This window comes from Drosophila tropicalis, unplaced genomic scaffold, assembly GCF_018151085.1.
Source record: "Drosophila tropicalis isolate 14030-0801.00 unplaced genomic scaffold, ASM1815108v1 contig_845, whole genome shotgun sequence".
In the NCBI taxonomy this organism is placed as follows: Eukaryota; Metazoa; Arthropoda; class Insecta; order Diptera; family Drosophilidae; genus Drosophila; species Drosophila tropicalis.
In genome coordinates, this window is record NW_027173338.1 from 11978634 (window position 1) to 12003540 (window position 24907).

A 24907-nucleotide genomic window follows, 5' to 3' on the forward strand; every position below is an offset into this window, starting at 1 on the left:
CAAAAACAAAGAGAAAACTACATATACTGGAAAATGTACAAAACATTTTTTTGTTTTGGTTTTGGGAATCAAAATTCCCAGATTTCTTTTTCCTTCCCAGTTTAATCGAAATTTGCAGCAAAAAGCAGAGGCAAATCTGCCAACGTTTGGTTCATTGGGTCCAGCATCTAATACTTCTATGTGGTAGATACATACACATACATAAACACATAGGTGTATGTATTGCGAGTTTATAAACTTTTGTATTTTGTGTGTGCAATTTTGCTCATGTGTGAAAATTGTTTTTGAAATATATGTTTGTATGTGAATAACCCTCCCAAAAAAGGGGGATACCGAAAAATAAACTCAACTCGAATCTTTAACTTGCTGTTCACTACTAACGCCAACAAATGTTGCACCGTTTGTAGGTTCGTTTGGTTTGGCCAACCCCTAACACAAATTTCACTCTCTCTCTCTCACCCCCTTACTATAATTGGAAACTTTGCCGAGAGGTTTTTCCCAATTATACAGAAACCCGCTTAGTTTTGTTTTCATTTTTTTGTTTAGTTTTTCTGTTTCAGCTCTTGGTGTTTTGCAATAGTTTATGCACTTTTTTTTCCATGCGCTGGTTTATAACTTTTTTGCCTTTTCCGTTTTGTTTCAATAATGTCATAACGCCTTTTTGGCATTAATTTTTTATGGAATAACATATAACTTTCTCTCTCTGGCTCTGTGTAATTCTAGAACTTTATTTTGTTGGTAATTAAAATGAATGACCTTCTGGAAAAACAAAATGCTTTTTGCTTCATGTGCAAGAGTGCAAGGCTTATGGCCTCCAACTTCGAAAGGACTGTGAAATATAATGTTTTTTATAGAAATAGAATACGAGTTTTGAACGTTTTCTGCCTTATCAAATAGTTATTATTATAATAACTAATATTATAGTTATTAAGTTTACTAATATAACCCTATAACCTGCCAAGTATGAGTAATCCGTCAATCAGGTTTGTTGCTTTTGGTCATCATTTAAAACACTTTTGATCGCGTTGGGCGTTTAAGTCACATACAGACACATAATTACCATATGATTAGATGACATTGTTGCGAATTCTTTATATGGGCTTCTTTTATATTCTTGGTTGGATGATTGTTAAATCGCGACACGCACTATCTATAAAACCCATATTACCAGTGCGTGATTTTAATTTGAAGTGGTGTGAAAAGAGCCTTCCATCATGACCGCAGAATGTGGCAGACATTCGAAAGAATACTCACACTTTTACTCTGTCAATTTTTTGTTGTTCTTTTTTGGATTGCTTAAGAGATTTCCTTTGTGAGAAAGGTCATAAATATTCTTTTGGACTATCCTCGAGACGTTTTGTTCCGTTTGTCCCTTTGGCTAAATATTTTTTATTATAATTTGTCATATTTTGTCATTTAGCATTATAGTTTTTTTTCTTCTTGCCGATGGGGGTATGAGATGGACAAACAAATTGTAACTAACTGGGGAATATTTCGCATAGATCTCATTTGTTTTGGGCCGTTCTTAATGTCGGCGCCATGTGTGTAAGTGTGTGAGTGAGTGTGTTTCAGCCGCTTGACAACAGTGAAAAAGAAACGGAAATGCTGCTGCCTGCCTGCTTTCTGCCTAACGCACTACCAAAAATCCAAAGACCCAAACCAAATATGGCGAAAAAAAAAGAAAAGAAACCCCAAACAATGAGCCTGGGCCAAGTCCATGCCAGAACGGACATGCCAACTACAACAACAACAATAAGAAGAAGAATTTCAGTGGCTGATGCCAAGAAAAAAGCTATATAGAGCGAGCAGCAGCACCAACCACCAAACGCCACGACCAGCAGAACCATCACCATCACCAGCAGCAGCAGCGGCGGAAGAGACTTGACAACATACGCAACATGGGCGAAAAATGAGTGGCGACGACGACGACGACTACAACCATCGTCTTGGTCTTCGACGACGGCGCACATGTCGTATGAGTGACGAAACGAGGCATGGGCAAACTCCAGTGCGGAGCCAGCTTCATATATAGCGACAGCCAGAGGCGTACACAGATTTGATAGTTTTTATCGATTTAAGTAGATTTTTGGCCTCAACAAACACACAAGTAGACAGTTACACTCACACACACACACAAACACACACGTTTATATGTATATATAGTACTTCTGTATATACATAAGTATATTCGCATAGATAGATGCTATATAGACAGCATTTGCTTTTTGGCAAACGCCGCGGCCCCAAACAAATAAACATAAAACAAGCAACGAGAATTGGTTAAACTGCTGCGGTCAATGTTGAAACTGTTCGTATACCCTGCAATTTCATTCAAAAATAGTTGATATTTGATTGAGCAAATGCTTAACAGTTAGGGTGTCATTCTTTGATTCCGTTTGAACCTTAATCCATTGTTCAGTCTTACAAAGGCTTTCCAAGCGGAATTTGGAGTGGAATTTGGTTATAGCAACTACCTCAGGATTTTACTACTTTAAATCCTTATATATAAAAAAAACTTGCTCTCTAGGGTACTGGAATTGCTGGGTATACCCTCATAGCCCACCATACGAAGCGCGTGTGCCGCAATGTGCGTTGTCTGTGTCTTGGCACCCGGTACAGATAAGCGTTCCACACAAACACAGACTCACACACACACGCATACAAAGTAAAAGAGAAACAGGAGGATGGTGAAAACCCAGAAGAGGTATAAGGGTGGTCGGTAAGGGGGTTGTGACAACAGAAATCAAAACTCAAAGTTTTTGCGTATAAAGCATAAAGCTTAGACCATGAATTGTTTAACTTTTCCACACACACACACACACAGAAAGTATGAGCGTGTGCCACGCCTACCCACATCCCTCAGATCGGAAACTACAACTACGTATAACCCCTGGCATACCACACTCTGCCCCACAACCCCTCCACCAACTCCTCCCCACACACTCTCTAGTCAAAGGCAAATGCGTAAAAATTATGCCACAGCTTGAACGAGGCAAAAAAAAAGAAAATAAAATAAGATAAAAAGAGCAAGAGAAGGAAAGAAAAAAAAATGTTATATGAAACTGTGGTGGAAAGTGGGAAAATTTCGGGGGGAGAAAATCTGGATGGTGGGATACTGGACAACAACTAATTTACTTTTATTTTACTCGCTGGAGGTTTTTGGAATGCATATCATATATAAATATATGTGTATGTGTATGAGTATGTGTATTTGTGAGTGTGATGATATAAAAAGGCGTTAAATAAGTATTTTTTTATACATTCCTTTCCATAATTTATTCCTGTGCGGATATTTTACGCATGGCATGAACAACCGAAATATTGTAACTAGGGCCAACAAAAAAGGGAAGTCCAACCCAAACAAAAACCGAAACCAAAAGCCTAAGCCAGACCTAAACCAATTCCCAGCTAAATGCGCATAAATATTAAATGAGCTTGTGGAGTGTATCAATTGTTGTTGTGGCTATTATATAGATATATGCACAGATATATATACATGAACTCGATGCCTGAATGCGGCTGGTATATGTATATGTATGTATTCATATGTACATATGTATTTTTTGCTTTGGAGATGATGATTTAGTTTTCAGCACTCTATTGCAATAAATTCCATTTGCCAGGCCATTTTCTCCAACTGGTTTATTTAGTTTTTCCTCTTCTTCTATTATTTTTTTTTTTTTTTTGTTTGCTTTTCTGGGGCGACTCTTGTCTGGCTAGAGATTTTTTGGGCTACGCTTGGCACTCAGCATTATAAATTGCCGCAAAGGATTAATGGGAATGCTACTGGAAATGGCAATGCAAGCCAACAACAACCAAATATCCATAGGAATTGGATATATAGCACAACAACAATTACTGCAACATAAACGGGGGGAGCTAGAGGGAAAGAGAAAATGGGAAATTTGCGCGGAGGGGTGCCGCACCACTTCTCTTCTAATAAATAATTATCGTATTGTTTAAGTCTCGAATAAAATGTCATAAATCATGTCCCATTTAGTTTTCCTTGTCCGACAGACTGGGCGACGGACAAACAGGCAGACAGACAGGGAGACAGACATTCATAGTCGTCGCGCGTTATTTAAATCTGAATTATTATCATCAGATGAAGAACTTTGTAAAAGACTCGCTGATAAGTGGAATGCGAACTAAGAAACCAGACACGAAGGAGGAATGTATATGTAAAAGTGTAATAAAAGCAAAAGTAGAAACCTGTAAGGGGAATCCAGTTTTTGTGTCTTTTCTTCTAACTCAACTTCATTGAATTACGAGACTTGTTATTCTATTAGAATTTCTTTTAACTAGAAGACAATATATACTCAAATAGATTCTGAATTGAAAACTTGACATCAAGCCAAAAAGACAGCAAGACAACAACGAAACAAAAAGAAGGAACACTTAGAAAAGGATGTCACTTCTTCAAAAATATTAAAAAATTAATCTAATCGCGGTATATAAACAATGTTTAAGTTAATACTTGTATCAAACCACTCGTTGTTAGACCCAACCAAAGTCAACAAAATATTAAACAACAAAATTTTATGAACGATTACCTTAAATCATTAACTGTTTAGCAATTTGTTAACTGGAGGTAATAACTGATTTGGGCACCTTTTTGTTAGTCAATATTTTTTTACTATTAAGTTAACAATTGTTTGATATTTTGCCACGTCGATGATGATAATTATGGTGGCTAATTAAATTTGATTTACTTATTTTCAGTGTCAATATTGAGTTATTGGAAACTAGAATCATAAATGAGAATTTAAATCAAATCTATGGCAAGACTGTCAACTCAATGTGAAGATGAGAATTTTAACGAAACAATTATAAAAAGTAAGCATGGTATACATTAATATATACAAAAGACTCAAGAAGTTAGAGACCCGACCTAGTTTAATTTCAATTTGAGTTATAAACCAATCCCAAACCATATTTCCCTTCTAATGGTTACAAATTTGAAATACTAGAAACAACGAGGCATGCAACTCATGTAGCAAGTCCCTTGATTGAGGGCCCTTAAGCATTAATTCACTTTTACAGATTTGTCTGGGCCCTTTGAATGTCATCAACTTGAACCGCATGAGACTATGAATACCTAAATCCTAATCTATGTATTTACTTTAAAATTTCTTCACAACATCATAATGATGATGACGCTGATCTTTTTGCTGCTGCTGCTTATTAAAAGCCAAAGAGCTGAGCTGAGTAAACAACAAGTTGAGATATACAGCTCGTCTGTCTTTCTACACACAAACTTGTAATATGTTTTTATGTAGGCTTCGCCACTTGTGCCTAAGCGACCCACTTAAAAACGCAAAGCACTTGTTACAGGCCGGAGCCCCCTTGTCATGTTTTCGCCACGAAAATTGCGTTTGCCCTTTGGCCCTTTGATGGCCTATGGGGTTAGATGGTGAAACCCGTCAGTTGAGTTAGGCACACGCACAGGAATCTAATGTTGTTTGTACTACCCACACACAGACACACACTCTAGTTTAGATTCCCCAATGTAAAATAAAACAACGAGGAACAGAATGTTGAAAACATTAAAAACAAAAGTGAAACTAACCCAGTTTTCAGATGGAAGAGACTTAAAATTGCAGTTTATTGACCCAAGTCTATGATGGTGTGTAAAATTTGTGGGTTCTATGCGAAAAGGAAATTTCAATTGCATTAAAAAGGAGAAGAAAATCCATTTTGAAAAATGCATTTAAAATTTCATCCGCGTATTTTACGTTTCTGTAATTTAATTGGATCAGATTTTCTATGATAATTGGCCTTGACCATTACGAATCCCGTAGGATGAGCAGTGCCGAACATGGGAGCGGTTCCTATCGAACCACTGCCATTTGTATATATGCTATGTAGGGAAAATCTTTGTTTGAGATTATCGAATTCCTGCTGTACTGACCAGCGTTTATAGCGATGAATTTTAGTATTACCGAAGCGGCCATTTTGAAGCACTCTCGCCTGCTGGGGATGTCGTCGTTGCCAGGTCCATGGTTTTTGTCTATCGAAGGGTTCATGCACAAGCACTGGCACTTGGGCTCCATAATAGCGTCTTTCCGACTTGCCAATTGATGGGGACTGACTTCCCAAACGTGAAGACTGCGATAGTAGGCGACCTGCGGTTTTTGGATTCTCTACCACAGAACCATATAGATTCGAAATATTTTTTGCATCATCATTTGATCCTCTACTAGGGGAATTGAAATGTCGATTTTGAAATAGAACTGTTGAATTTTGTTCTCCGTTCTTCGCTTTGCTTGGCTTACTAGACGTTTTTTTGCTGAAAGCATTTTCTTTGCGTAATGAAGCAAAAGCATCCTTGGAATTCCACTGCTGAGCAGCACGTTTGTCATAATTAAATTTGTCCAATGATTCAAAGGAATCTAACCATTTTGTGGTGTCAACTTCTTTTGCTTCCCATGGGACAACCCGATTGGATTGATAATTCAATTTATCTTTGCCTAACGATTCAAAAGGATTAAACCATCCATCTTTCATGGAGCTATTACGATGCGATCCATTATAAAATTGATCATACACTTTTCTAGAATCACCGAAATCGCTAAAATATTCTGTACTCTGGCGGCCTAAACTTTTCAACGGATCAAATTTTAATGTAGTACCGCGTTCTATATAGTTTCCAAATATTCCTTCGGGAACTGCTTCACCTAGCCTTATCATCGTTGGAGATCTGTCTCTGGCTCTAGATTGCATTTTTACTCTGTTTGCATCTTTTTCACTCTGCATATTCAGCGATGAAGATCTGTCTCTGGCTCTATATTGCATTTTTACTCTGTTTGCATCTTTTTCACTCGGCATATTCATCGATGGAGATCTGTCTCTGGCTCTAGATTGCATTTTTACTCTGTTTGCATCTTTTTCACTCGGCATATTCAGAAATTTTTGCAAAATTTCTAGCAATAGGTCAAGTATTTTCGGATGCATGGGTGAACGAAGATTGCCACTTCGATCGAAAATACCATCGTATAGATCACAGGTGTACGATTGCACCAGAGGCACACGATATATATTCCAACCGGACATTTTGGGATTCATTATGCGACTGAATTTTTGTAGGTTAAGATCGTAAAGAAACTGACAGATCTTCTCCACCGATTCGGCAAGTATAATGGACAATTTACGTATAGTTCTGCAATTTTGTAGGCACCAACGTCTTAATCCTTGTTGAGAGCAGCGACAGGGTTGATTACACGGCGCAGCCGGGATAAGCGATTGCGCTAATGCCATGAATGTGGAGTCACAAAGCGTCTTTGGAGGGCAGCTTGAAAGCATGACTGTAAAAATTGGATTTCTAACTATTTAAAAAAAAATTTAGAGTTTTTTTAGGTTGTTTTTTTTTTCATTAATTATTTATTTTTTGGACAACAAAGTGTATGGGTGTATACTAGGGCCTACTTCCTAGATGATGTTTTTTTAATCGTTTTCGAATGTGGTTTCTTTCCTCCGTCAGTTGTGGGGAATACTCTTTGCATTTCGGGACTCACCGTCAGACTCATGCGGCCAAACATTGGCTGCTCTTTTATTGAATTCCCGCCGAGACTAACTAATGAATGCAACGAGTAACGACGACTAGCCTTCTCCCAATCACGTTGCACAGACTCCCGTCTATAACGCCTAATCGAGCCGCCTGAGATTGTTCTGCCATCGGCAAGAAGACGCCATTGACTGGGATGACGTCGCATCCAGGTGGACATGTTATTGCCATCATAGGGTTCGTGATACAGGACTGGGACCTGTTCGCCAAAATATCGTCGCTCCTTGTTAGTGTGCATCGCTTTCAATTGATTAGCGAATTGTCCCACCTCTTTGGTCGGTAGCGACGGCTTTAAACGAAGCCGAAGGCGATCTTTGCCAATGTCTTTGGAAACGACAGCATTATACAGATCAGCTATGCCATTTGCCTCATGTTTATGTCTACGATTGCCCGTCAGTCTCCTTCTTCGCTTTGCGGATTCATGTATATGTAATTCATCTATAGCTTTAATCACATCCTTGGGCTCTGCGTTTAAACTTTGACTTTCCTTCACTCGGGCAACGAGAAAACGCAAGAATTGCGCACTTTTTCCACGCAGTGCTCCCAATTGAAAGGCGTGGCTACCCTTGCCCCGACGACGACCCTTTTCATCCGTGAGTTTTAACGTTGAGTCCCGAAAGTTGTTTCTTACACCTACACTTGCCCTTGGACGATTACGTGGCTTATTGGGAAATTGGTTGGACTCTTCATCTTCTAGTGGCGAAGCCAGTGGAACTCTTGCCCTGACTTTGTTGATACCAATGCTAGGCAGATCCTCGTCAAAGCCAAATATATTCGTCTGTTGTTCCTTTTTAAAGGCACTTTGGTCTTTTCTAATACGTCCATGAATAACGTCTTTTCGTTCATCCGTCGTTAATCTCTGAAATATGCGCAGCAATCTGTTAAGACTTCTCGGATTCGTGGGATTCCTTATGTTGCCCCTATCGTCGAATAGGCTCAAAAAACCATCACACACAAACGGCTGGGTAAAGGGTACCCGATTGCATTGATTCCAACCCGATTTCTTGGGATTGATTATCTGGCTATAGTTCTGCAGTGTTAAGTCGTATAGAAAAACTGCAACGTCTTCGGCAGATTTGCCCAACTTATTCGATAGGTTGAATATCATTTTGGAATTGCGTCTGCACCAAAAGCGAAACTCATTCGTCCAAACAGTGGTGCATGGACAGCAGAGACGATGGCGTTTTCTGATATTCATATTGATCCAACTTAATTCATCGTGAGTTGGCGGCATCAAAGGTAAACAGAAACGAATTTTCGCCGGACAACAGGTGATGGGAGAACCGTTGTTTCTGTGATGGATTGATTTCATCCTGCGATTAACGCAAATTTTGTAAACTTTTCCAAAGCATTAGGATAACAGTTGTTAATATTTTGAAATTATGAAAACAAAAGCAACGAAAAGTGATGGCAATGGAACTCATTATATTCAGAATATATCACCAAAAAGTCAAGTTTTTGAACTTGAAAACTTTCCCTTCCCTCCCGATGGTCGCAAAAGACATTTGATCTCTTCGCATGTCAATTGATATAAATCAATGTGTCCAAACCTTTTTGGAGCATTGCACTGGTTGATACGAAAATTGAAAAATGGTTTTTTGTTTAGCTATCTATCTACCTCTTTTTTTCTGGGTTTTTTTTTTTTTTTTTTTTTTGTGTGAATAAACTATAAAAAGTAAATTTGAGTATGTTAATTTTTTTTACCAAAACAGAAAAAAAGGCAAAATGCGACATATTGAAGTGAACAAAGACTGAGTCAAAGACGAAAAAGAAGACGAAGGTGACGACAAAGTGGAGAAAGATAAAGTCAATAACCGCATATACGCGCCCACATACATATATCTATCCCTTTTTTACAACAAAAATCTACAAAGTGTATGGTTTTTACTCTACCCTACCCTTTACTTTCATGGCATTAAAAAAAAAGTACATTTTGCTTAAAATTAAACAAATTTAAATTTCAAAATCTACATTCTCATCTCTCATTCGCTTGTAGGTTCCTTACAAATTTTGAGAAAGATGTTTACCTACACCGCTAGATGGCGAACCGTGAAACAGGGTAACTTAAAGTCGTCAATTTGATTGAAAGTGGCCAAGTTTTTGTGTTGTTGTTTTTTCTGATTTTGGGCCTAAATAAACACGCAACTTGTTGGACTTTTCTTTGGTGTGATGTGGTTGATAGTCAGACACACACAAACACACACACACACACACACTCTGTGTGTGAAAGGGAAGGAGGTTCACTGACCTCAGACATTATAATAGTGAGTGCCAAAATTGCTTGTCCACTGCACCGGAAATGATGCTAAAATGTCAAAATTCTTCATGATGGACATTTCAGTTGCTTTCGGCTATAACAATCTCTCAATTCAACATTTAATTCAGGTCTTTACAGAATCACTCACCAACTCTAGTCTCTGGTCTACATAAGTTAGCTCAAACAGACCGTAAAATTAATAATTACAAAATTGCATGTTCTCTTATTGTGTGTGTGTGTGTTTGTTTGTGTGTGTGTCTGTTATCATGAGCAAAAACAATAAATTTTGACGAGCTGTGTGTCAAAAACCAAAATCTAAGCACAGATAAAAATGTTACACGAAAGGCATCGACAACGCACGTAGAGTGAACTACAGACAACAAACAACATTGGGGAACGTCTGGCAATTGAGTTAAATTTATTTGACGGCATGTTTGGAGCCGGGGATTTTTACGTTCTTGTTGTTGCTGTTAAGCCTCTTATGGGGAAATTACCCAGATTTATAGTACACTCATACACACATTCTCTTACATACACGAATAGTGAGAGCTAGTCTATCAAAGGGGGAAGTATGATGGGATTTTCTTGTCTTCTTGTATTTTTGGCTAGCAAAAAACAATTGACCCATATAAAAAACTTGTGTGAATAATATCAAAAAGAATATTTATCATTTTCAAATCGCTAATTCAAGAGAAGTAGATTTAAAATCTATGATTTGAAAAATATCTTTCCAAAATATCTAAGAATGTTCTAAAAATATCTGTAAAGTGGCGTTTTGAATATTCGAAAACTTTCTAAAAAGCTTGTTTAAATAGTTTAGAAGGATAAAAATTTATAGAATTTTGCAACTTCTAGTGATTTCCTCAATCCAACACTAAAAAATACTAAAGAATTGTTATATTTTTATTATTTCTTATCTTCCCAGCAAATAAATGACTTTATTGAGATTTAAATAATTCGAATCTAACCGGAAGGGAACTACACTCTGTGCCGATTGAAACGAAGAATTGAATCAGTAATTGAAGTTGGGTTTCCTTTTCCTTTATAAGCTTAGCAAGTGGCGCAAACGCAGACGTTCAAGTGGGAACAAGTTTTCTAAGAAATATATATCTAATAACTCCAATACTTACAAAAAGAGAATAATGTATTCCGGAAACGGTATTCGTAGTAAGTTCAATTCAATCCTTTTTTTATTTTTGTTTGTTTAAAAAATTGTTGCACAGTTGTATATATGTATGTATGTATATACTATATATGTATGTACTATGTAATAAAAATTTTCAAAAACTTTTTGATTAGAGTTTATAAGTTGCTTAATGTTATTATGTTTATATATGTATGTATTGATGACCTTTGTAAGGTTCATTTAGTAGATTATAGTTTGAAATTGAAATTGCACTCTCTTTAAGTTTAATGTTGAAATGTTAATTATTGCAATTCATTATTATAATTAATCAATTCATTAATTCGTATTTTGACTTTGCTGCCATTTAATTAAAGATTATAATTTTGTTGTTGCTGTTGTATTGCACTTTTTGTTTCCTTTTAGATTTTTGATTTGGAATGTTGATACTTTCTTTTTTATTTGCTCGATATTTATTTTGTCAGGTTCGATTAGATGACTATTGCACTTTTGCCCAAAACACACTCACACTGACAACACACACGTGTACGCTCTAAAAAACGTAGATAGAATTAAAAAAGAGAAATTTTTTTATTGAAATTGATAAATTGAGGTTACATTGTAGCTGTAGAAAATGTTCATGGAATCATCCATTTTCGCTTAAGCAGCAATAATTTCCAATTTTGTTTATTAAAAGGCAAACGCAATGTGTCCGTATACAAAGTATTATATAGTACATAAACATATATGTATGTATATGGCCACAATTCTTGCGATTTGCCAGACACCAATATGGTCTATCCATCTCTTCCTCTCTGCATCTCTTTCTCGGCGTTTCTCTAAACATTTTTCACATTGGTCTAATCTGAAAATGCCTTTCAATAAATTCTATAGCAAAAGAAGCAAAATAATTTTCTTTTTCGGCTGGCCAAATTTGTATGTTAATTAGCTAACAGAAGGAACTTACAAAAAAGGGTGAGTGGGTCACTTTGCTTGCCTTGTACCCAAGGCACGGGAGTTCGGATGGGGTGGGGCGAGGTTTAATCAAAGTTTCGGTGTCCTTCAAGTTGTTTTTCTTCTTTGGCCAACCAACTTGAAGATTGGCTAAAAGTTTTGTGGGCAAAGATTGATGGCTGATTCGCTGTTTCGAATTTATCTTGATGTAAGGTTGGGTCAGGTCAGTGTTTGGGGCATAAAATATTCTGTATTAGTTTTCAGAAAACGTTTAAATGAGAAAGTTGTTCTTTTTTGTTTACAAAGAAATAGAAACAAACATTATGAATATATCAAAAGTAATGAAAGTATAACCAGTTTCACATTTAACATTAGTAATTGAAGTATTTTAAATTTATAGTCTCATGTCATCATGATAAGACAACATTAATTGGAATTCGGAACAAAATTATTATAAATTAAAATTTGCTAAAATTACTTTGGTAAAGAGAATTTTAAGATGATTCTAGAATTTTGTAGGAGAACTTTCCCGAATTCTCCCAAATAGTAAAAAATAAAACAAAATTTTTAAGTGGGCTTTCTTCTGCATTGATTGTTGACCCAATTCCAAATACATACGTTTCAAAAAAATCGCTTATAAATTTTGAACTACTTATTTGTACACACAAATTGTTTGTAGAGTTTTAGAAGTGTGTCTATGCTTTTGAGGGAGGGGTAGTTGGGGTAGTGGGACAGGGAATTTGCCGTTTTGTTTTAGTTTTAGTTTTTATGTAACCTCAATATACAATTGGCACTTGTTTCTCGGCAATAAATTCAATAAACAAAAGAGGAAGACGGCAATTTCTGTTTGCCGTAGACTCTTGCTCTTGGCTTTTTCCGTCTTGATGGGTTTTTCTTTATATCTATGTCTGTATGTATGTATGTACATATGTATGTGTGTAAGTATCTCTTGCTCTATCTATCTATCTTTTGCCTTTTGCTTGGGGTTCACTTTTCAGTTCAGCTCGGTGGGCTGTTTATGTTTTCAGTTTTCTTTCTTTTATTCATTCTTGCCTTTGCTTTCATACACACACACACTCAAAGACACGCACACACACACACAGTCAGACAATGTACAGTGAAATTCCGCTACACCGGAAATTACAATTGAAATTCTTTTTTCTCTCGCCGTTTTTTTTTTTTTTTCAATGAACAAAAGTTGTTTATTTGTAGCATGCGATAAAAAATTATTATTATGCTTTATTATTATTATTTATGCGAATTTAAGCGAGACAGAGACAGCGGAGTTAGGGAGAGATAGATTGATCGAGCAACAAAGACCAGGATGTCAATTGTTTAAAACCAAAAAAAAAAAATAAATAAAAACATTAAAAACAGTTACGATTTTTTTGAAATTTCTAAAACCCATTTTCCGAAATGATTCAGATCGTAGTTTACACAATTTGTTTTCCAATTTTTTTTTTTTTTTTCTTTTTTTTTTGTTGCACTCACATTGATTGTTTAAACTTTTTCTGAACTATTTTGTATTTGACTAAACAACAATTGTTTATTATGACGATAATAATTATTATGTTAATTGTTGTTGTGGCATTATTTTCTTATTTTTTTTTGTTTAAAACACGTTAATATCAGATACTATGTACATGCGTGGGTGTATCTGCGTGTGTGTGTGTGTATCTGTATCTTAAACCGCGCGGCACACACAAACACTCTGCTTCTTCTGTCGGCTTGAAAATGAACCGTTTCGATCAGCTACAGAAAACAAACAAAATCTAACTTGTTCGACTTTGCTCGAGTTGGTCTCGCTTGTTCGAGCTCGACTCCTTTGTTCGAGTTCGTCTCTTTCGTTCGACTCCTTTGCTCGAGTTCGACTACTTTGTTCGAGTTCGACACGAACGAGCATACGGGTCGTATGATACGACTAACAAGCGTTTCGACTGCACTATGGGCGCACTGCCGTTTTAAGAGAGTTTAAATGAAAAAATACATTTTAAGCAAGAATCTTTACCATTATTTTATGATTAGATTTTGGCAAAAAATAAAGTATGCAATGGAATTCTCCTTTGTTTCATAATTCTGCACGTTAAAAATTGCTTCATAGTTAAAGCCTTGTTAAAGCCAGTGATAATGGAGAACGTTGAATAAAGTAGTATGAAACAATGAACTTTAATGTTTTAACTATTACTCATCATCAAAATTGATCGGAAAAACGGCTGGGTACCCATAGTGGACTGTGTGGATGTGGCGGCAGCAGAGCCGCGCTCTCATTGGAAAACATTTTCGGACTGGAAAATATACTGGAATTCAACGTGTGTGTGTGGGTGCGAGATACACGAAGTAAGGTTCGAAGTCTACCCGCATACATATGTATGGGTATGTGTGAGACCCGCACAGCTGAGCGGCAGGCGGTATTTACTACTACTCAAGATATAACAACAACAACAGAAAAGTATCTGAAAGATACGAAGCAACGAACGACCGTCACCGCAGCGCAGCGTACGTAGTAAAAACCAACAAAAATGGGAAAAAAAACAACATAGAGGCAAAAACCGGCAATCATCGGTTGCTTTCGTCTTCGTAGTCGTTGCCTGCCCGCTGCATATTATGTGGGCGAAGAGTCCCAACAAAAGAGACATACCGAGAGACTCTCGTAAGCCATAAAGAGAGCCAATCTCTCCCGTTTATTCTCTTTGATTTGTTGTGTTTGATTTGGCTCTGGTTGAGCCATTCCGAGATCCCCTCCATCTATCTGGCTGAAACATTCAGTGCACTATACTGGGAAAATTATCCAATGTTTCAGTCGTTTCTTTTGGAGATTCAACGAATTACACTTTGATATCTCTTAACAAACTTTTCTAATAGAGCTAGTATGAACAACTTTTTTGAAAACCCCGCTTTAAAAAAGGTTTTTGAGAAACAAAACACTAGAAAAAACACAATTTACTTACAATTATTATTCCATTCCTGCTTTTGTTTGTATTTAAATACCATCCATACTATAATACCATCTATTGTTCAGAAACATTTGACGACAAAAAATTCATCGATTTTATTACTCAAAAATAAATGATTATAAATCAAAAACGTTTGTGGTTTTGACAATTTGGCACTGGTTTTAAATTCCCCAAACAAAACTCATAACTGACAGATTTTCGAATAAATTTGAATTATCAACTAAAATGAAAATGATAAGGCAAAAAAAAAATGAAAACTCATAAAAGTCGGGGCAAGAACTGAATCTTGTTTCTTTTTATTTTATTTTTAATTTCTTATCGATTTGAACTACACTCGACTATTTATTGGTTGATAAACCTTTGAACTTTCCAAAACCATCTATGCCAAATTTGGAAGCACTCACACACAAAGTTCTCACTTTGCTTGAAGAATGCTAGACAGAATTTGAGCATTGAACCTTCAAGCAAATGATTTACCCCAACAAGGGTATCATTTTCCCACATAGCGCAAAAAGAAAATCCACGACGACTTAAAAATACCCTAAAACAGTAGAGAATAACTGGGAAATCGCATTAGTTTGAAATTAATTGTAAAGACAGCAAAAGGTTAAAGCCATAATTTCTATGATTTTACATACTTAATGAACAAGTTATATAATCATACCCTGTTGATCTGTTATCTTTGATTGTATATACCCTCACCTATGGTGGTAAATTGAAATCTTTTCGAAATGCAAAAGATGAACCGAAACAATAATGTGTTGCCTTTGAAATTCGAAGCGTTTTAATGGCGGTTCAGATTTTTCGTCTTATGCTTGTACTTTTATTTGTCTTTTTGGTCGGTTGGCCGGATGGAACACACAAAAGACATAAGCTAAAATGCAAACTAAGTAAAAATTGTGTTAGGTCACATCATCGTCAACATCATCATCGCATTATCATGATGAGGTTGAAGTTGCCTTAGAGCCTTGGCTGGTACTCTAATAAAATTTACGACAATGCGAAAGCCAACGGCATTGCAAGCCGGCCCAAAAGCATATCTCTCACAAATTTCGACTCGATGGAGTTGCAGTCTCTTGTTTCCCTCTCTTTCTCTTTCAAAGTACATACATATCTATATGTACATTGCTGCGTTCTCTGTCTCTCAGGTTGGGGGTTTCTTTTATTTTCGTTTCATTTTTTTGTTGTATTTTATTTTTTGGTTGTGGGAAAGAATGCAGTGAAGGGAATTTCCAAGTCAAGACTTGGCAAGCCATGGCCGTAATGTGTAATGTATCTCTTGGATACATTTTTAAATTGTTGGCTGCTTGGCGCGTTGACAATGCTGCCTGCTTGTGTGTGTGTGTGTGTATGTGTCTGTGTCTCTTTCCCTTACTCTCTCTCTATCTCTCTTTCGAAAGGCCAACAACATTTGCATTGGCCATTGCCAATTAATCAAAAAACCTGCAATTGATTTCAATATTTCAACAGCATTGTATTCACAACAAAAAACAAAAAAACATAGAGATACATATAAAAATAAAGATACAGATACAATTGCATTTCATTTCCCGAATGTCTTTTGGGATAAATTTGCGTCTATCAAGAGCTAAAGAACATGGTTAAAATGCATATTGGTAAAAGGGGTTAAATGGATATTGAATTGCTCTTTGAGGGAACAAATTGAAAACCCTTTACAAGGTTTGTTGGTAACCTGATACTTAGCCCTATTCAGTACTTTAGTTGTTTTAAACTGTATGTAATTTGGGATTCCCCTTCTAAGTGTATGCTCTAGATTCAGATTCAGAAGAATGTAGAATGTTATTGTTAATGTTTGTTGCGAAAAATTGATTGATATCAAAACTTAAGTTTGCCCTTTTTTTAATTTTCTTTGTATTCGTATATTTCGAGAAAGTATCTGCAGTGCTTTGACGCCCCTTTGTTTGCCCCCCTTCTTGTTGCGCCGCTGTGGGACTGAACCTCTCAGCATTTCGTCGTATCTGTGCCATTTATCGTTTTGCGTAAATCAATAATTCTTTTTTCCCCATTTTTTTTTTTTTTTTTTTTTTGTTTTATGTTGTACTACGCCCGCGCCCAATTGCATTTCGAGAGCCCCAGTTCCCAGTTCCCCTTGCAACCCTCTTCGCTCTGTTGTAGTTGTATCTGTATCTTTATGGATGTATCTTTTTGGTCTGTTTGAATGTCTGCTTTGGACTTTGGTTGTGTTGTGTGTGTGTGCAGTTTGTCTTTCGGTCTGTTTACCTTTCCCTTGTTGCATGCATCTTGTTGCACTTTTTTGTTTTTTTGTTGCCTTTGGCGTTACCCAATGTGGGCTAGGTCAGTTCAAAGTTCACGTGTTTCGCTTCTATTGATTGCCTGTAAAAGTTTTTGGTGCTGGGCCAGAAATTGCCATAAAAATCTCAACCTGTTTACTGTGAGGTATACTAAGGGAAAGAGACGCAAAAGGCAGGACACACACACAGAGTGAGATAGATGACCTTCTTCGGGTTTGGACTTCCTTTTTCCTTTTGCTTCTAGCGCGTTCTGGCGCTTTTTATTTATTTGACTTTTCATTGAAACATTTTATGGAGCATTAATTGTTGATTCGAGCCAAAGTTAAAGGCAAACAAAATTTTGTAAAATGCAAGTTTAAATAATTCACCGCGACGTTTCCCTAAAGCAAAATACACTGGGGTAAAGGAAAACTGGTGAAGAATGTCCTAACTTGATGGTTGACTTGGAGACACTAAGTGCAATATCAGTTGCAGGTTGGTGATGATCCTTTTGTATTATTTTGGTAAGAAATATATTCCCAGCTGATGAGCTGTTTACATGAATGGAAAATACAACAAATTCGCATCTCTTTCATAGGTTAAAGTCAATTCTCCTTTGAGAATTGAGGATTTCCTTTTTACCTATTTTATACCAAAGGACTCTCTCCAAACGAAGATACATAGATATCTATGCAGGATCTAGTGTAATTTCTATTTACACTAGAAGATAAGATCGGCATTTTGATTGAAATTAAGAAAATATTTTCTTTTGTGCATTTAAAGGAACAGAATCAGCAGCTGGTTCTTAGTCCTCTCTATCACACTAACGCACATATATTTATAGATGCCTCTCTGTCTCTCACTGTTCCTTGTAACTATCTATTTTGTGTAGTGGCCAGTTTGGAGTGAGATATCCCCTTCTACTCCTTCTTCTGGCAGCATCCTTCTTCTTGTCATCTAGAACAAGTTGGAATCGCCGTCGCCGCATCGCTAACAAAGCCACTCGACAACTGCAAAAATGTGGCCAATGGCTCCCAACGATGTTTGGTAGGAAGTAACTGAGGAGGGGTTTTATTTTCCTTTTCTATTTTTTTTTTTTCGGTTTAGATTGGCTAAGTGGCAATTTGTGGACTGGTGGACTGGTAGACTGGTAGACTGATGGGCAAGGAGGCGAAAGAGGAGGACTAGAGATGGAAGTAGTGGCTACTTCTGGTTTCTGCTGATGCTCTCTTGCATGACAAGTGGCCAGCAACTAAATCGCTGGAGCAGCTGTAAGATGAGCTCAGTCTAAAAGAACAATTTAGTTTTCGAGTAACTAAAAGGATCCTAAGCGTAACTAGATGTATATTTGTATATGTATGTATAGGTAGGTAGGTGAGTTTTCTTGCATTCAATTGCAATTGCATTCAACAACAATGTTTCGAGTGTTGATGCCTTTTGGTTTAAAAATAAACATTTGATAGCTCGGCCCAATTGAAATTATGCGTGTGCAAAAACAAAATTTTACACTGCCATCTGCTTCTTTTGACCTGATTTGAAATAACCATTTCTAGGTGTTTAAAATGAATGGTCTGCAAGGGGACGGGAAAAGGGGGAGGTCAATTGCTATTGCAACTTTGTTTGAAGAGTTTCTAAAGTATTCATTTTGTTGCTTCTGGCAGTTGGCAGTGATAAAAAGTTGAAAGTCGATCAAACTGGCAAAAATGCTTTTAGGAAATATTTTTCATTTTGTAAAAGTTTCAATAAGTGCTTAAATTTGTGTGAAAATCTGTTAGTATATGAAAATTATAGTTGATGAAAGAGATTGGAGAATATTTTGAAACTTCTTTTAAATTAAATACTTGCTTTAACTAATGATGTCTAAATTTGTTAAACTTGGGTAATTTTAGATAGATACAGAATTGGTTGATGAATCGATGATTGTTTAAATCTATCTTAGTTAAGAATAACAATCAACTTATCAGCTGTCCATCAAATCCTTAGTGGGCATTTCATAAGACCAACAATTTTTGTCACTCACCTGAAATGATATAGAAGGAAAAATGTTGAATTGATTGTTTTTAACATCTATAAAAAAGACTTAACCTACTTAGGAAGTGCAACATATGTTGATAACTATGTCAGTAGACATATGAGTATTATCGGACTATAATTAAATACGTATATATGTATATGAATATATGTACTTGCAAATCTAATGAAAAATGTAATGTAAAATAGTAAAGAGAGAAAGAGAGAGAAGGAACTTGAAGTAACTAAAACCGACAATCTATTTAAAATGAAAATCTAAAACTAGTCTTACAAGATATACACTCTGTGTGTGTGTGTGTGTGTTTGTGTGAGTGTGCGAAAGAGAGACCCATTTTGAGTTCAAGATTCTTTTGTTGCATTTTGCAGGCAGTCAGCGACACCAAAGAACGTTGCATACACACATACATACATAGATTGATATTTATGTATGTATTTGTAAGTAGTTAGTTGGTGTGTGTGTACTCCACTCTACACTATTTGGATTCGGTTCTTGTCTTTATCGTTGTTTTTGTACACACACACACACACACAATGGCATCTCCAAACTGCAACTGTGTGCATTGTAAAGATTTCAATTTGAATTGCATTTGATGTTGAAGCTTAGTTGGATTTCATTCGACTTGTTCTCTAACCTACCACCCTGCACATATTCACCATCCTGTCTCTAACTAGTTCTGCACTGGAACCAACTGCTGCCATTCATGTCGTTTGCTAGCTTTGAGATATTGCAACTCACACAGAGAGAGAGAGGGAGAGAGAGAGGCTCAAAGTGGGAGGAGGAGGAGGCAAAGCCATTGGAGATGGTTCGTTGAATAAGCTTGTGCTACATATTTTGATGGAATGCTGGTTATCCACCACCCACCACCACAATCCACCACATTCCCGTACTAGCCCCACCACACACTCTTCCGCTCATCTAACAAGTTGAAGTTTTTAAAGTTTTAGCACACATTGATGTTTGGTTTTTTGCTTTTTCGTTGCTTTTGTTTCTTCTTTTTTTATTTTTTGGTCGACTAATCCGTAAAGTGTTTTTGTTTTTTCCCCATCCCAGATATTCCCGGGTATCTCTGTGTGAAGATCTTTTGGGATTTGTTGTCAATGACATTGGCATGTTGTTTGGGATTTCACTGGCAGCAAGCTAAATTGAATACACATATGAAAAATGGTTTAGAAAAACATTAAAAAAAAATGCAACCGAAACATGGTATTGATTTCGCTTAATATATGCAATTTTCCCTTTTACAATAAAGATATTTTATGCTAGATAACTCAATTGATTATGTTGTATACACATACATAACTATGTCAAGAGAATAGGATGGGGAGTTAATCATGCTATCACTGGCTAATCTTGCTAGCTGCACTCTCATTTTATAGAGTCATTCAATCACGATGAAGTGCATCAAATAGATAAATAGCAACTAGGGTTAACTAACTCAAGCGAGATGGAGCTGGTACATCAATATCTCTTTATTAGATATGTCTATTTGGAGGAATACCAAATTCGTTATGTAGATTAACCTAATTATTAGTCTATAGATGTAGGTGTAAGAGTTCTTAAGCTTTTAATGTTTTCAGTACTTATATTTGCAAAATCAGTTTCATTTTTTACTGCCATCTTCTCTTTTCCTCAGTTCGAAAACTTGTTTCCCCGAGATGGCGATTGTTTCGCGAGCAAGGCGAGGGGCGAGGTAACAAACAGTTTTCAAGGTTTCCCCACTGACTTGACCACACAGCTGCATTTAGTACTTACTTCTCTGCCTTGTCGCTGATTTTTAAAAGTGGGGCAATTAAAACTGATGCAAAAATCATAAAGTAATAAAGCTGAAAAAAAATATACTGAAATTATAAGCAAAGATCAGGTTTTGACTTTGAAGGCGAAAGGAGAAGTGTAGACAAGGCGAAAGGGATGGACCCTTGATGAGGACTGAAGTATCAGTTACAGAGATACAGCTCCAAGTGAAGATCAGTGTGATTTTTGTGTTTAATTAAACTTGAGACGGAGAATGGACCATTCCTAAGGGGACCCATGGTGTCAATTGCTTATCACTCATAATAAGCAACCATAAAATGTGACAGCAACCAAACTGAAAATGTTATTAACTGTGGCATATTGGTCATTGAACTTGTTCAGTGTCAACTGGCCATTGAGAAATGTTTGTTTTTGGTTCCCCTTTTCGAAGAGAAAGAAAATCGTTGGCCATGCTTCATCATGATCGTGATAATGATGATCAGATATAAAATCTGTGCATCTGATAGATGCAGCTGCGTTGCATTGCAATGCAATGTATTTAGCTTGGTTATATTTTTAGCTGACCAGCTTCTTGCTCAACTCTCTTTTCTTTTTTCTTACGTTTTTGAAGCCCCAGGCGGATTTTGCCTCATTTAAACTTGTTCCTTCTTCTCCAACCTCTGCCGTTTTGTTGACTGTCTTCTGCTGCGGCAACTTCGGCCAAGACTCGAACTTGCACTATGTCTACTTGCTTAATTCGTAATGATATGTTGCTCATTGCGGGTAGTCCCCCTTGGTTCTCCTCCTCCTACTACGCTCCCAACTCTGGCTTTAACTCCAACTTCTCCTCTTATTCCCCATTCTTTTTCCCATCATCACCATCGTCATCATCATCATAGCCATCATGCTGTAATTGTTAGAGTGTAAAACTTTACTTTTCCTTCTTTCTTTATTCATTTTTATACTCTTTTCGAAAGGTTTCAATACATTTTTATTAAACTTGTGGAACAGTCAAACGGATGAGTATATCTTGAAATTCACAAATTGTCAATTTTAAACTAATAATTGTTGAACTTGTAAGGGTATTTACACATCAGTACTTTTAAAAGTATCTTGACTCTTTGGTTTTTTGATTTTTTCTTCTTACTTTCTGTGCTTTTTGGTATGCGCACTTTCTCCTTAAATGCTATTTTCGTTAACATTGTTTTCAACGGAATCGTTAGTCGGTTTTTGTGGCATGGATATCTCCTCTACCATCTATCTAATTTGCGGCTTTCCTCGATTTTGATTTGGTTCCGTTTTCAACTGCTTTTGCAGCACCCTCACCTTTGGCACTGAGCGAGTCTTGTTGATTTTTTTGACATTCTCTGTAATCTGTGTAATTTCTATTTCAGTATGTCTAATCGCAATAAGACAAACCGAAATTCCCAATGGTGTTTAATTGGTATTTCTTAGTGTCGCAATTTTAATGATTTAATTTTTTTCTCTTATTTTTGTTTTGTATTGTGCAAATTGCCGACGTTTGCAATTTTGCTTGGGTGTGTTGACATGCATCAGCTGCTGTATATGGACATACACAGCATCAGGAGGAGGAGGAGGAGGTGGTGTCTTTCGATTTGGGTTTGGACTTTCAATTGTGTTTTTGTGTGTGTGATTAGCAAAGTGGAGCAATTACCCCAAAAGACAATTGCAGAGGCATGAGTTGTGAGGACCAACGGGCTATTAGGAAGTGCCTTTAGTCGAAAACAACGTTTCTCATAAAGCCATCTCTTATCTTATAACAAATAAACGCTGTTATTAACTTTATGCATATGAAATTTGATTGATTACCTAATAACAAATGACCAATTTAATGACACATGTATTTCTAATACTGGTCACTCACTGTGCTGTCGGTGTTAAGCTATCAAAGTGCTGTCTGTTCCTTGCATCAGTTATCATCTGAATGCATTTGACATTGAAGTTAATTCATGTACACAAATTCACTTTGACATTCAATCTATTACTTGTCGGCATCTCGTGTAAATGGCATATTTGAAATGTATCTAACAATTTCAATCAAAATGGCACTTCCTGAGTGTGAGTGCGTGAAACCACAAATCCAAGTCGAATGTAAAACTGTAAAGTTTCACTAACCTCAAAGACACTAGAGTGCTTCCCCCCAACTGTGTTTCTCTCAACCGGACACACACCCAAAAGCCAACACCTCGCTTTACCCTACCTTACGAAAAGACCTTGAAAAACATGCGGGGCAATTGCAACTCCAACTCTAACTTTCACCAGTTGCGTTAATTTTTCATGTCACAGTCACTGAGACAGAGCAAGAGGTAGACAGGGCGACAGGGAGACAGGGAGACAAACCAAAACGAAACGAAACTCAGTTGCCCCAATCTTAGCCAGCCAATTGCATTCCGAATCGCAAACATACAGACAAAAGTTGTTGGCATCATCATCATCATCATCAGCATCATGATCATTATTAGCTTCATTGTCGTCATCGTCATCGGCGTCACGAAATGGCAACCGCAAGGCCTCCACCTCCTTCTTGTACCTTCACTCTCCTGCCATATGCAATTAATGTTTTATTTTGTCTTTCACCTCGCGAAAAGCACACAAAACAACAAACAAATAAAATAAACAACAACAACAAAAATATTTATAAAAAAACAACAACGAGATAAAGACGACAACGTTCTAGCTACTATGGAGCCCCAACAGCATCTTCAAGGCAAATGGCGGCAATGTGCTTGGCCAATATGGCCATCCATCCATCTGGTCCATCCGTCCCATGCGTCTGTTGCATCTTGGCTCTTCAGGTTGCAGTATGTTGGAGGTAAAGGCTTATATGTATGTACCTACACACATACGTACATACATACATATATGCATTTATATACACTTATGTATGTATACACTTATACATACATACAAAAACTATATACATACACTGCAAATTGCATATTTTTGCTCCTCAGCTAAGCTCACGTTTCTCGCTCGTTTCGCAAGCTGTTCAAAAGTTTCCTTTCTCCTCTCGCCCCCGCCCCTCGTTCTTGCTTGGGCACCACCTTAAGCCAACTCTTTTTTTTTTTTGCTTCTTCTTTGTGGCCTCTTACCTCAACCCCCACCCACCACTTGGTCTTCTACTCAATCTCTGTCTGAGCTTGGGCTTTTGCTTTTTGTCGTTCCGTTTATTTTATTGCAAGTGCTCCGTTGTTGCATCTTCTTCTTCTTCTTCTTGTTCTTCTTCTTGGTCGTCTTATTCTCATTTTTTAATAGGGTATTTATAACTTGTTGATAATGTCGGAAAGTATAAACCTTTTGATTGCATTTTAGGGTATTAAGAAACACACCAAGTTCTAGCCGAAGTGAAGAGAAAAGTTTGCACGAAGGACTCTCGGAGTAGACACTTTAACAGGAAGTTACCTCTTGTGGTAAGTTAATTTACAAATACAGGAAAATCGTAACAAAGTAAATTTGATAAATATATACACAAATCGATATGAAATAACCTTCAAGTGAAACATGAATTTATAAAAATTGTTAGTTCTCAGTGCATGGAGAAAGGAAACTCATCCAAGCAAACAGCTGATCACAAAACAATTAGATCAACAGTTCTCGTAAATGATCAGCAGCTTCAGATTACATAAGTATAATATATTTATTTTGATATTGCACATATCCTTGAAGTAATTAAAAAAAAAAAGCATTCTAAGTGTATTTAAGAGTCGTTGATCAATTTTTTATAGGAAAATCTTTTCTAAGTTGTCGATTTTTATTTATTTTTTGTTTTGTTCATTTTTAATAAAAGTTGTTTCTGTTGTGGCTTTTTTTTAGCTGTTTACGCGGGCCGTCGTTCTGTCTGACTGCCACCGCCGAAGAAGGGCGAAGGGCGGCTGCGATTGTCATAGGACCTTGGGTCTGAAGAGTTAGAGCTCATTTTTTCTCGATTTTTATTTTTTTTTTTTTTACGTTGTCCCAAAAAAAAAAAAACATACGAAGCACACGACAAGGTGTGCAACAGTTGTTGTCTTGCAACGTTT

At 36.7% G+C, this 24907-nt stretch overlaps 2 protein-coding genes across 4 annotated transcripts in view; both read right to left on the reverse strand.

Moving 5' to 3' along the window:
• mtgo (miles to go) overlaps positions 1-24907 on the reverse strand; it is a 117462-nt gene that overhangs the window by 51305 nt on the left and 41250 nt on the right. For 2 of the 3 annotated variants that reach the window (XM_068295668.1, XM_068295667.1), the window contains exon 1: positions 10952-11089. The exons of the other annotated variant lie outside the window; for it this stretch is intronic. The gene's annotated coding sequence lies outside the window, so the exon portion shown is untranslated. Of the gene's footprint in view, positions 1-10951; positions 11090-24907 lie in introns of those variants that run through there. 3 annotated transcript variants of the gene reach the window in all.
• On the reverse strand, positions 6398-8941 carry LOC137580738 (uncharacterized). Its single transcript, XM_068294855.1, has one exon. It carries the CDS (start codon positions 8874-8876, stop codon positions 7422-7424), a length of 1455 nt encoding a protein of 484 aa, XP_068150956.1. The 5' UTR covers positions 8877-8941; the 3' UTR covers positions 6398-7421.